At 37.4% G+C, this 14,523-nt stretch overlaps 1 protein-coding gene across 3 annotated transcripts in view; it reads right to left on the bottom strand.

The window, feature by feature from the left end:
- cep112 (centrosomal protein 112) overlaps positions 1-14,513 on the bottom strand; it is a 182,547-nt gene extending 168,034 nt beyond the window's left edge. For all 3 annotated transcript variants that reach the window (XM_038307796.1, XM_038307797.1, XM_038307798.1), the window contains exons 1-5: positions 14,434-14,513; positions 13,993-14,098; positions 12,292-12,482; positions 12,009-12,169; positions 1,766-1,850 (exon numbers count right to left, since the gene is read on the bottom strand). In XM_038307796.1, the coding sequence (XP_038163724.1) occupies positions 1,766-1,850; positions 12,009-12,169; positions 12,292-12,482; positions 13,993-14,092 (537 nt within the window). In that variant the 5' untranslated portion in view covers positions 14,093-14,098; positions 14,434-14,513. The remainder of the gene's footprint in view (positions 1-1,765; positions 1,851-12,008; positions 12,170-12,291; positions 12,483-13,992; positions 14,099-14,433) is intronic.
- Positions 14,514-14,523: the final 10 nt, after the last annotated feature.

The following is a 14,523-nucleotide window of genomic DNA, read 5'->3' as shown; positions in this document are numbered from 1 at the left end:
CAAGCAAAATTTAAAGCACAGTTTAGAGATGTTCCTAATTATTTCTGGCTGCAAATATTAGCAGATGATCGCCCTACTGCTTTATTTATAAATGTGCTAGCTGTTTTAGGAAGAGCAACGAAAAAGAAATAGGAAAAAAAATAGTTCTGGTAGATCATCTTTAATTAGTTAAGCCTTTTTCATGGCCATGCAAGAAGGCCTAAAGTTGAAAATATGTCAACTTGGCTTCCTCCATTTACATGTTAAATAGACACAATGATAACAAATGTTACACAAGTCTTCATTTAAACAAAAAGAAACATTCATTTAAAAAAACCATTATAAGAATAGACAGCAACTGAAAGGAGATCAAGGCATAGCTACTGTTTATCCCAGTTATCCCAAACCAAATAAAAGCCAGGTGGCACAATGTGTGCCTAAAGCCATTCGAAAGGTTGATTTAGCAAAACCTACACTTTTATAGTTTTGGAAAACATGCCCTTTAAGACCTTTAACGAATTTTAAGTTTGCATATATATATATATATATATATATATATATATATATATATATATATATATATATACACATAGGAAGTACATAAGTATATAGGAGGATGTTTTTTTTTCCAGGTGGATCATCAAAGTAAGTGGTCCACCTAATTGTCAATCATTCTGGATATATGTTTACGTAAGCCCGACCTATGTGCTCGTCCCCATTTTCACTAACTGGTGGTGAGTCTGACATAGCGGGAAAATTGCAAATCTTCTTTTGGAAAGTAAGCTTGAATGAGAGATGAGAACATCAGGGGCACCAGTAGACAGCTAACACCTGACAGAATAAGGAAAGCAAATAAAGGAAATAAGTTCCCTACGCAAATTACTCTACCTACATAGTTAGGGTTATTAAGTGTTACCATATAGCCAATTATAAACGTCTATCACACATCTTGCAATAGATGGTTGTAAAGAAGGTCATGTGCCACAACAGTTGATCAGTTAGTGTAAAAACAAAAACAAAATAAAAACTAGTAAGTGTACAACTGGCCAAAGGACATTCCCCTAAACTGAGTGTCCAAAAAGCACATCCAACAACGGCCATCTGTAAGGGTCACAGTAAACAAGGACAGGGACTCACGCAGCTCATATTCTGACTTTGATAATTTTTCATACCATTAAAGGAAGATGAATTTTCAAGTTTACCATGCCATTAACATTTTTGGGAGTAAAGATAAGGTTATGAATTAGCTGTTTTTTGACTTTCATGCCAACTAAGCCAGTCTTTTTATGAGGTGTAGGACACAAACCACCCCAGCTTTCAAGCACCATGTCTACCATGTGTTCCCCTACAAACGCTGTACCAAATGATCATTAGTTAAAGTGCTGGGTAGAGTCTCTTCTTCAGGGTTTTGGTTAATTACTTGTCTTATCACATGGGGTCTGATTATTCTAAAAGAGGAAAACGAGAAGATGATGGGAGGGTTGTAGAGTCAGACCCTAAACAGTGATAAGGTGTGAGAAAAAGACAAACATGCAATCCAAAAACCTCATACCAAACACATTTAAATCTCCCATGAATAAAAAACATTTGTGTAAATAAATAGCTGACAGGGTTAAAGTGTTTTTCACCATCCTAGTATGGTCAAAAATAGGGTTTTATAGTACCGCTCCAGTATGTTTTTCATTAATAATTAAATGTCTATTCAGAGCATTTTTTCAGAAAGGCATTCATTTATACCATTTCTGTAAGATATTTTGCAGCTGGGAGATAAAAAAAAAAAACCAACCCTTCTTCCATCTTTTGTGGAACCCTGCTTTTGTGGACTGGAGGACGTTGGTTTAGGAACTACCTTCTCCTCAAACAGCATCCTCCTGAAAGAGAAACAGAGGAACTCATGTCATAAGAATGGAACCTAAAATATCTAGGTGTGTAGTCCTGCGGTCTGTTCGTGCCTCCCTGCATGTATCTGAATGTGCTTGCATCGGCAGCCCCCCTCCCTCCTACATATGAGCACATCAACATCTGGCACTGGTTGCATGGTTTGCGGTCTGCAATCCATCCCATCTGAACAATAAATGTCCACGCCATTCTTCATTCGGTTTCCATGTGCAACATATGGGAAGCCTGGCTAAGACTCTAACCATTCCCTTTCAATCAGACACGTCAGTGACTGTCTCTCACCATGTCTGTCATGGTGTAAAAAAAGTAGCAGCTATCCTGACACACACACTCCTTTAAAATATGCAGACCCTTATACCCTTGCACACTATCACTGAGCTAACAATCTCATTAGGCGCCGGCACACAGGATGTTATTAGCCCACTAACACTAATTGAGTGAATAAATGCTGGAATGCCAAGCGGATGTGGAGCCACAGTAAAAGAAAATAAGATTTTAAAACATCTTATAAAGACATCACTTGGCTTTCTGAAAGGGCGGCTGTGGCACTATGAAAAATACATGGGATTTTCCTTCTTTGTTTGTGTACAATTTAAATTGAATCTCAATTATCAAAAAAGTCAGACTCACACACAAAAAACTAAATATTAGAAGATCTTAATAAGCCTTTTAATTCATCTTGTCCCTGAAAACTCTAAACAAATGTTTTAATTAATGGTTTCTGGGAAGTTTACCTCTGGGTGAAGTGATGTACTGTTTCAAATACGCCACTTTAATTAAAAGCTAGTAATTCTAAAAGCATCTTGCAAAGGATGTGCACTTCAACAACCATTTTATTGCTTACGAATTTAGTCCCATTAAATCTGACACTCTAAAACAAAACCCAGATAAACATGCAATTAAGCAGAGAAAACATTGTGATTCTGTGAAGAATTTTTAAGGACTAGTAAAGCACATTATTAGTGGATAAACGGCATAATTTGAACCACTGAATGCAGCACACAGATGAGGAATGAGGGCAGAGAGATACGGGTAAAAGTTGAATCTGTTGACAAAAGAAAAAAGGAAATCCTGTTGAAATTGCAATCAACTGCAGTCTGAAAGTGATAGCCCGAGGAAAACAAATAAACATTTTCTTTTTCTTCTTTCTATGGCATTCGAAGATTATTAAGTACTTTGTGTTTGTCTATCATATAAAATCACAAAACAATAGATTGCTGTTTGGGGATGTGCGTTTTTTCTTTTCTTTCTGTAAGCTAATGTATATGTATCGACAGGGATGTTGATTTTTTTATTAGAAGATATAGTTCTATCAGAGCTGCTGGGTGTGACCTAATTGTTTGCTCTTCTGCATCTTGTCAAAGCAACTAATAAAATAAAGCAAAGTATGTTTAAATTTTTATTCTCTATTTCAACAATTTAACCGCTAAGAAATTAGCAGTTTGGTTAAGAGGAGCCAACATCATGATAAGTAATGAGTCTAATTTGTTCTCTGTAGTCGTTCAAACTACTCTTATAAGAAACTGTAGATACAAGTTGTGTTTCTTGAAATTAATTTCCTTAAATGTGCCAGATTGAAGACACCTTCATGAGAAACATTTTCCCATGTTTTTGTAGGCGAAAATAATCAAATGCTGTAGAATAACTTAATGGCAATTTCTCATCATTGTTTTAACTTTTTGGAAAACCATCTGTTAATTTAAAAATCAAATCAGTTTTTAGTTCAGCATTTTTACACATCAGGACTAGGGGTGGAACGGTTCACAAAATCCACGGTTCGGTTCACGGTTTCGTGGTCACGGTTTTCGGTTTGGTTAGGTATATGTTGATTGTTAGGAGAATCTATTATGTCTTGTATAGTACAACACGTGTTGCACAATGCTTGCACCCTGTTGCACTTTTATCCACAACTTTCTTTCCGCCGTCATCGTAGGTCACTCTAAATGCAAAGCGCTCCCATACAGCAGACCTATAAAGTGCTGCTGGCAAGTCTTCAAACGCCTGTTCTTTCCCACTCGCCATACGCACACAATTCTCCACAAAAACTGATTTTCTTCTGCTACACCCGGCTATGCTGCTTTGCTTCTTCTTCTTCTTGTTTACTGCTGGTAGTTGGCTTTGGTCGCAGTATCGCCACCTTCTGTTCTGGAGTGTAAACGCTTCGCCTATGAGAAAATGGAGCAGCGCATGAACTGAACGAAACACACGCGAACCGAGACAGTCGAACCAAACGGTTCGGACGGTTTTCATAAACCGTTCCATCCCTAATCAGGACATGATCAAACTTTTTAGTTTCCACCGGGTTTACTATTAAAAACAGAAACCATGATTATATCTTTAATCTAACAAAGTTAAAGCCCGGCTTGAGAAGCAGCGGGTGAAAATTTAAGCACAACTTTATGGCCTTTTACTTCTGATACATTCTATTCAACTAACTGATCGTGTGCAAGCATGAATAAACAAACAAAATCAGGACTTGATCCAGTCTGGAGCAAATTCCCTTCAAAGTCAACCTATGCAATACTCAAAGTAACTTAAAAAAAAAATCACAGTAACCTCTTGATAGACTCTACAAGACATCATTGGCGTGTTAAAGGTGAAGCTGCTGTCATAACGTTTCCCATCTCGTTGGCATGCTGGTGTTTCGAAAGCAACTGGCTGAAGTAGATATGGTGGAATATCAACTTCCATCCCATGTTTGAAAACTGTTTGCAATTTTAATAGAAACTCACTCTTAAAAGACCTTTGCAGTGACATCTCTGTTGTGCTTTTTTATAGTAAAGTATGAACCTTAAATAAGGCCGTCAATTAAATACTATCTGAATCAATGTTTCAATCATTTATTATCCTGAGGTGAGGGAAGCATCTGCAAACGACATGAGAAGATTCAACAGTGGTGTTTGGTCTTTGCTGCTATGTAGCATGTGTGCAATATACATGAGATTTGAGAACTAACTTGTTAATGCTGTTGGACTTACCCAACTACCAACTGGAATCCTTTAGATTAAAACTTACATAAATTTATAGGGAGGATCAGTCATGTGATCATGAATGAACACCCCCCATTCATTTTCGTTCTAAATCGATGCTAACGACTCGATGTTTTCTTCTATGCTCTACTGGGTCTAGATTAGTGTAGTGTTTTTAATCTACGGTAGTTTAAATTTGTTTGAAACTTTATATAATATTACTTGCTTTATTGTTGTTTGTAATCCAAAGTCTAGCTAGGTATGATTTGCAGATAGCTTAGATTGAATGCTAATTAGATTTAGAGTTAAGTTAGTTCCAATAGAAACTAAATTAGAAAAAAAAAAAAAAAGGCTCACTTTAACCTTTCAGCATGGTGGTGGGCGGGTAATGATTTGAACAACTAGACATGTACTCTTTTACCTTTTGTGTTTCCCATCAACTTGTGGAAACACCAAAGTATTATAGAGCTAAATGGAAGGATCTTCAGCCAACAGCTGAAACGTGGACCAAACTGGGTATAATGATGCCAAAAGAGAAAGAAGCGGGTGTGCCATCAGTAAAGGTTCAAACCTGTAGCCGGTTATAATGCTGTGGTGGGAACTTAAGAGAAGCATGAAAAAACATTCATTTCAATTCATTGCTAATGATGTGAGAGACTGAAAAAAAACATACAGTTTAAAACACTTCAAGTTTCTGCTAACATAGTGGTTTCAAACATTGAATCATGGACTTTAGAGTTGTTGTCTTGTGTAAATAAAAACTGAAGTGTGGTTTTGTGTAAGTTCTTATAACATCCATCAGAATGATATTTTTAATTTAAGTAACCTAAAGCAAAACTTAACCTGGTCTGTTTCAGGCCGACTACAAGTTATCAAAGTCATCATTACAAACTATACATCAACTCTGCAAACATCCCTATTTAGCTGTTAAATTTCAACACATCACATGTGTCTAGGCTGGTTAACAACATATATTGTAGTTTATTATTTGGATTATGTGCATGAAAATTAAATATGGTTCAATAAAAAGTTTGAATAAAAGCAGTAAGGTATTGTGTGCTCACATTCACACTCACATGTGGAGCTATGCAATTCTGATGGAGGGGCCAAGCCTCACAATTTTTTGGGCCTCTAAGTCAACAGGTGGATGAAGATAATTGAATCAGATGTGTCTGAAGTCAAAGGCCCACAGATCAAAGCAGTGGCAAGCCAAGCCAGAGCAACACACACACACAAAAAGAGCACCCATAACGTAAAGGCTCAGAAGCTGCAGCTCGGCTGATTAAAGCCGCCTCACATCCAAGCTCCAGCCTGACCTCCAGGTGCAGAGCCAGCGGGCCTAGGTCTTAGCCTCAAGCACCCCTAGAAAATGTTTGACCTTGGGTTACAAAAATCCCCACGTCCCTGCACAACCTCCACCAAAAACCGAAACCAGGAAAGATCAGAGGGAAAAAAACTCGTGAGCGAGGAATTCAGAGACACTTATACCAAAATAAACAAGTAACTCACACAACTGCAAATACAATGTTGCTGTCACACTTCCCCAGGGGGAAAAAAAAGAGAAAAAAAAGTGTAGAGCTGGCTAAGAGCTTTCACATGTGGATGGAAAGCACACAGATGGAAGACAGACGTGAAGGAGAGAGAAGAGGAAAACAAGGAAATAAAACATGCAAGGAGCCTCCAAAACAGAGGCTGCAACTCATTTTAACTACGTACTACTCTCTTCTAAAACGTGAAAAGAGAAAGAAGGTCAAACTAAGAGAAGAGTTTATATGACACAGCATCAACAACAACAAGCAGTTGGAGATAAAAACAGCTTCAAAGTATTTTGGATTCATAATCTGTTTGATTGTCTTACAGATTCCTATGGATAAAAAAAAGTGATATTAAAATTAGAATAGCCCCATCTGGTGGTCAGATTTGAAACAACATATACAAAGAGACATACAGTACATATATCAATTTTTTTATGACATCTTTAAACCTCAGGAAAAAATAGGTCTTCATCACACTCGCCAGCTGAGGAGATCAAACACTGTCACATCAGAGGGGCACACTCTGTCCAACCAGTCCATTTAGATGAATCATCTAAATAAGACGAGCAGATTAAAAAGACTTGATGCGGCTCATTTTGTCTATCAGGATCTTTGTCTTCAATGCTCTTCTCTCAGAGCAGTGTGGGATTTAAACTGCTGCACCACAATCACATGAAGAAGAAACCTCCATGTCTAACACGTAGTTTATCTTTAGGCAAAAAACTTTTCAAATCCCTTTTGATATGAACACCTGAGCTTTAAAGTAAAAGAATTACCTAATGTTTCTGGTTTTTGCTAATGTGTAACATACATGACATTTTTTTTTAGCTCTCAATCATTTTATGAAAAGATATAAGAGGAAAAAAAAAATTCTGTCCGTCTGACTGTCGGTGATCATTACCGCACGTATCTATCATAGGGATAGAGGGAATGTCCCGTTATGTGATCTATTTGCTGTCAAACAATGTATTCATCTTTTAAAAGAAATTCTAAATGTTTAAATGTTAGGTTCTACTCAGAAAATAATGATTTTAATATCAACTCAGTTTCTCCAACAGCCGCCAAGTTGAGCATGTCGACAACAGACAGAGGTTTAAAGTTCGCTACTATAAAGAACACAGACTATGGTACACTATGTTGAACTTTGAAGTCTGCTCAAATTCCCGTTCTCTCTCAGTCTGCCGCTGCCTGAACTCAGGATGCAAACAAATTGTTACTCATTTACTGAATGCAAGTTACAGAAAAATTGTAATAATAAGAGGATATTTTACCACTTCATTATTCTCCTAAAATCTTAACAATTAGTTTGAACCAGGTCGGTGGTTTCTAAACCGGGGCTAGTTTGGGCCAATAGTCCACGATATTAGACTTTGAAATAGTGGAAATGTAGGTTAGTCCATATGCCAAAAAAAAAAAAAAAAAAACAGTTCTAGAATGATGCTGGGTCATAATTTCTCAAAACCTAAAGATGATGTGACCTGTTTATCTATCTTATCAAATGTAAAGAAATATCCACACTTCTGCACTGCATCACGATCCCCATCACATGACCAAACAATGACTTGAACAGATAGCGGTGTAAATGACAAAATATCGAGCTTCACTTATAAAAAAAACCATCAAAGCAAGACCATATAAATCCATCCATCATCTGACACGCTAGTGCCTATCTCCAGCAGTAAATGAGCGAGAGGCGGGGTACACCCTGGGCAGGTCACCAGTCCATCGCAGGGTGTAACAGTCATGTTTTTGGACAGTGGGAGGAAGCCGGAGTACCCGGAGAGAACCCACGCATGCTCAGGGAGAACATGCAGAAAGACCCTGGGCCGGGAATCGAACCCAGAACCCTCTTGCTGCAAGGCAAGCAGTGCTACCCACTGCTTCACTGAGCAGCCACATATAAATCCAGTTATTGGTATATTTGGTATAATAATGTAAAATGTTATAATTAGGGCTGGCTAAAAAAATCGATTTAATCGATTTTGAACCGATTCCTTTACATTTTTGCAAAATCGATGTGTAGGGAATGAGATCGATTAGTTTTATAGTGACGCGCGAGACGTTCACTTTCAAATGCTGACCCAAGTAACACACCACTCAGCAAGCTGTCCCAACTGAAGTCTGATGTCTGGAACCATTTTGGATTTAAAACAACTAAAGATAATGTGCTGGATATGTGACATTAAGGTGACTTCCCACTACATTGATAATGATTGGCACCTCGCATCTTGTGCTACAGACCACCAAGATGACTTCAAACCAGACAGCTGGAAATATAGCCAATGGTTTGACTGAATACATTAACAAATGGGGGCTGACCAGCAAACACCCTGTAGTTGTTGCAGACAACGCTGCAAATATGGTTTCTGCAGTGGAGATAATGTAGCTCATGCATGTATGCTGTGTCACATCTGCTTGCTCGAGTGAGGCTTCACTTCACTTTTCACAAACAAATTTGCACTTTTGAGACAGTTTTGTACACATCTCAAGTTTAAACTGTCTGATTTAAAAGTTTGCACTTGGTGTTTAATATGACAGGAAAAAATAAACAGTTGAACCACTTTCATTATCTTAAAAACAGATCGAATCGAAATTAATCGATTCAGGACTTTGGCCAAAATACCCAGCCCTAGTTATAATTTATTTAAAGCCTTTCATGTGTTTATTTCCTGAGAGATAAAGTCAGCCATTGGCATCATCTGTAGCTCTGCTCTTTCCATTTCTATCCATAACCAGAACTCTCCTTTTGTGGGACAATAAAATGATTTTCTTTTCGATTTTATTCTAATCTAACTCTCTTTTACAGGTCAGATCCAGAACACGGAGCAAAAGTTTGTCTTTGGCTGAGCTTTTTCTTGACCAAGAAAAAGCAGAGCAGTTTCCACTTTACTACAGACAAGGTTTCAGTCCGTCTAATGAGAAATTCACCATTTTATTTGGTGCATCATATTACAAGGCTGACTGGGAATCCAGGAAGCATAAACAGCAACCAGGATACTGTTCAATGAGAGGGCTGTCAGTTAACTCTTACACGCCTTTAGACTGCGAGTTGAAATGCCACACAGCGAGGCCCCAGCAGGCCTCTTTAATGTTTATACCCCTCTTTCTAAGAGGTGACAGCTGTATGTGTCGCTGCTCCTAATCGTAACGACATAATTCCACAGCCCCAACAGAAAACTATGGATTAAAATGACAGCGGTGGACTTGTACTCTCTCTTATGCAGCGCCCTGGTGTATATTCATCTCTGCCTATTACACTGCTCCTGTTTTATCATGTTAATGAGAGTATGAAGCCACTGGGCTCCCATTTGCCTCTCCTTGCTAATTAAATTTAAGAAACCTGTTAGCAACTGCTAAAATCGCTTTGTGGAGCCTCTTGCACTGCCTGTAGTCAGAGGAAACATCCCCCAGCATGTTAGGATGACTGATGACAGTGAAGTAAGCTGCTGTCACATCCGACACGTTTGGTTTTAGTTATAAAAACCAAGTTAATTTAACTAAATTACTAAGTTTAAAGCTAAAAACAAGTATAAATTCTGAATGTTTTCCACGTTATGATAGATTGCAGAAAAGACTGATGTATTAAGCTATATTCTTTGCCCTTTCTGCACAGTGGAGTTACAACTCCAGTTCACCAAGTGAAGGGAAGCACCAGAATGATTGAAAGAGCAGATGAGAAGTTCTTTATCCTCTCATGCTGGTTTTGAAGTGTTTTTTTCTTTGAAACTCAGAATGGACAGCTCAAGCAGACTGATGCAAGCCCTTGCCAATTCTTTGACTTTACAGATAGCGCTAGCGAGCAAATAAGACAGGTAATCAGTCAGAAAAACTATCTGTGTCTGCAGTTCAATGTTTTTAGTCGGGTAGCAGAACTTTTCAGCAAAAAAGTTCTATCAGATGCTTGATTAATAAAGGCAAACATCTCCTTAACAGACAAAGCAGATTTCCATGCAAAACCTTTAGCCATAAGCTTAATATCCAATTAGCCACACATCTAATTGCACCAGGACTTTACTTCAGTCTTGATGAGAAGCTTCAAATTGGTCTTAAAGACATTATACTTCTCGATAGAAAACGAAGCTTTGTTTTCCTATTGAAGCCAAAGTAATGTATTCAAGAAATCAGTTGCTAAAGTTAGGTTCTGTTTAGACTTTAGAAAAGACAACAAAAAAAAAAACTAAAATGCAGGATGTTTGTTATTTGTTATTTGACATCTGCGACTCTTATCTCCTGAGGAACTACACTCTGCCCTCATGGTTGCATTGGATTTAAATATCGACAGGTTATTTCGATGATTATCAGTTTAAAAACCACTGCAAATGATGAGGATTGTATTTGTGTATAGATTACAGCTTTTGGGGGCTGCATTACATTTAAAACAAACAAGAATCACTGTAATATCAAGATGAGCCATAGTTTATTCACATATGAACTATTGGATTAGAGCCAGTGGTAATTTAAAGGTATTTTTGGAGTGCCATGCATTTACAATCTGCAGAGAAATCAGGTATTTATCCAATCAGATGGACTCATTTTCCACCCATACCCAATCTTGTTCACTGTCTGAGAGAGAGAAACACTCTTGATGCAGAAGGAAGAGATAAGAGAAAATGAGCCTTTTGTTTATTGCACAACCTCTATTGCAGTGTTTAGCAATGATATTGCATAATGTATGTTTTCCAACTCTTGCAGAGCACAGATAAGGTTAAAAGGCATTACGTTAAGGAGAAGCTATCTACTGTTTGACACAAATGAATAAACACGTTTTCAGTATAATTTGAAAATTAAGAGCATATTAAAGAATTTGTTGGTCCGACTGCAATTATCTCATCACTGTTCCATTTATTTTTTATTTTAACTGAACCTGATGCTTCACCAAAGCTCATTTATTTATAACCTTCAGCAACATATATGCCGCTTCTAACTTAAAACATGTCAGTTGTTGCCCAGTGAAATAAAACTCCATTAAGATTAACATTTCAACTTTGATGCAATTCCCTTCTACAAATGCTAAACAGTGATATAAAACAATGGGACAGTGAGAATCTGACTCCAAGAGAATTTAAAGAGACATTTGCAATTGAAGAAATAAATAAAAAGCTTTCTTGCTCGGGCATCAGCCAAAAAACTGTCATCACACGTTCTACTTTTTCAAGTGTGAGTCAACATCTCATTTTGGAAACACAAAGCATATTGCATTTATATAACTAATGTCCAATACTTCTGCTAACTTTATAGAATAATAACTTTATTAGGATACAATTTAACTCTTTGAACATTAGGGCATGTATCAAGAGGGCTTTGTTATGAAAAATAGTTTTAGTTTCCTTACATGCAGCTGGCAGTTTTATGATTGAAACATCCCTCATTAAAATCAAAAAGTTTTTCAAAGTTTTACTGTATTTCCCCCAAAATGTTAATTACTGATCTGCATTTTCCCAAAAATTTGAAGTAAACTGACAGGCAGCCACAGTAAAGTCTGCTTTAACTTTTACTTCTTCATAGTAAAATTCAAAAAGAGCAACTCCTAATTAGATGTTAGTGGTTACATTTACATTTGTATTGTTATATTTACATTTTGACAGAAGGTTGGTCAATGAAAAGTTGGAATCCAGCAGTAACCCACCTGTGATGAGCAGCGATGGGAGTCGAACTGGGTTGGTTCTTAAGATCCATGGTTAAACTTTCTTCAGTCAAACTACTGAGCTCTCCTGTCACCCAGTGAGGAAGTCCTCTGTTGCTCTGCTCCATACGTCGACTGCTCACAGGTTCGTCAAAGTAGATGGACTACAGGAACAGATTAAACATAATCAGATTAATAGGAAAAGTTATGTGTTTAATCTAATGGTTACAGACTCTTAAATCTTTAAAAAAAAATACATGAATTAAGTGCTGGATTTGTTTCATACCATGTAAGCAGGGAGTGTCTTGAGCTTCCCAGGTTCTGGCTTGGTGGTAAAAGGGGCCTCCAGATTGCCTCTTTTGAGCATACAAAGCATCAACCGGGCATACATGTTGCGGTTCTTTCGATCCATCAGAACTGAACCACATATCGTAGGGTCACACAGCTTCTTTATCCAAATGGCACAACACTGGCGTTCTGGCATGAGTCGAGAATAGAGGAAATCAACATTTATAACTGAGATAGTATAATAGGACAAGAGTGCGTCTCAGTTCTCTGCGTTAGAATACATCTACTGTAGCATTAACGTCCTGATACCTTCTATAACATATACATACTACAACCCTTTAGTCTGGGTGTAGGTCATGTTGTGCCTATTTTATTAAGGTAAAAAAAGTAATCTTAGCTGGATAGAAATAACATGCATCTCATTGATCAGAGGTATAATCACCAAGCTTTTATAGGGACTTCCTAAGGTAATGATACACCTTGGATATTTTTTTTCTTCTTTTTTTTACGTTTCATTAAGTTAAAGAACAATAATCATATTTGAAATGAATGGTGTCTTTGAAGAGTCATTTTCCAGTCTCATTACAAATTCTCAATTGAAATCTGGTCTGGATTTGGACCAGATGAGGAGGCTGAAACCTGCAGCTCCAGAGCCAAACATGGCTCTTTGGCCCTTTCACCATCGCTCTAATGAAAACAGCAGTAATCAAAAGCTCTTCTGCTTGCTTTCGCACAAAATCTGTACAGCAAATCTACAACAGCATCGCACAAAGCTTTAAAAAGTATTTTAGTCCTTCTTTTTATATATATATATATATATATATATATATATATATATATATATATATATATTCTTAGATGAACAAACTATTGTTCTTCATTTTTCATATTTATGATAGCACTTTCAGCTTGAAGTGTTTTGTTTATGAAAAGGATACATTATCTTTTTAGTTTTGAAATAAGAACAATAGAAAATCTTAGTTTAAGGTAAATGTTTATTATGGCTCTTGGGGGAAACAAATAACATATTTTGTAGCCTTGGTGGGAAATGTGGCCTTTCAAATTAAACAAGCTTCAGACCACTGGACTAGACAATTCCAACATATTAATCAGATTTTAACATTTTGATCCAGATGATTTCAGTGTAGTTCTGTCTGTATGGTTAGGGTGATTCTCCAAATGAAAAATCAGATGACTCCACCCCCTCCTCACATTCTCAAGGCTTTTGCAGCCTCTAGCAGGTGTATTTACTAGTTTTCCAAGAATATTGCTCCATGGAGGTGCAGTTTTCTGACCAGTTCCACTGGTTCTCCTGATGAAAAGCATCTCTATCACTTTTCAAAGTAATGTTAGCCTTACATTATGGTCTCATCTGGCTGAAAGCACCTTGTCATATATATTTTTTTCTCTCTACATCCTCTCATAAACTATCCCATTACACAGTCTGTAAGTTTACAAGGATGCTCTTAGTTCGCAATTGTGAAATGCTCTTTCCAATATACAAACGACAGATCTGTGAGATATTTTAAGTTTGGCATATTTTTTTTATTATATCAATATGATTTAAGGCAGTAAAATTGGTTGCAGTGAAATGCTTAAGCCTTTTCTGTATGTTGAAAACCACGCATTTTGCAAAAGACAACAGAGGTGCTATTTTCTGCAGTGTTTTGCTGTTAGTGCAGCTGGGATGAAATCTCACCTGTTTTGCTGGGATGCTTGAGAACAAACGGTTTCATGTCTAGGAGCAAATGATCAAACTCCGTGTCAAGCCTCTCCCACAAGTCTTCATGTTTGCTCATGGTGACCTGACAGGGATTAAGGAAAATAAAATAAAAAATAAGATCAAAGAACGCTAGATAGATTTACGTCCTTGTTTGAAACCTGTCTCCACAATAAACATCCACTGTAGATCAAACGATAAGACCTAGACACACGTCCTGTTGCCATGACAACTCGTTTTAGCATACAGCGGTGCTAAGTGCTGACAGCGATTAGCTTTAAAGTTAGCCAAGCTAAAGCCGAGCTGTTTGGCTGTTTGTCGCCTCCTCTTGTATCATTTGTATCTCGTTTTCTTTAGTAAACTAATGGGCTGTTTCTAAAACGTGCAAGAACATAACCTGCTACGTGAAAGGGGGATTACCTGAGCACAGATTTAGCCGCTCAAACTGCTTCAAACTTTAAGCGTCCATCAGTTTACGACACATCCGTTTCCGTGGAGACAGCCCCCCCC

The sequence above is a fragment of the Cyprinodon tularosa genome, unplaced genomic scaffold (genome assembly GCF_016077235.1).
Source record: "Cyprinodon tularosa strain WSP-4 unplaced genomic scaffold, ASM1607723v1 ctg62, whole genome shotgun sequence".
NCBI classification, from domain to species: Eukaryota; Metazoa; Chordata; class Actinopteri; order Cyprinodontiformes; family Cyprinodontidae; genus Cyprinodon; species Cyprinodon tularosa.
This window is presented reverse-complemented; position numbering and strand designations above follow the sequence as displayed.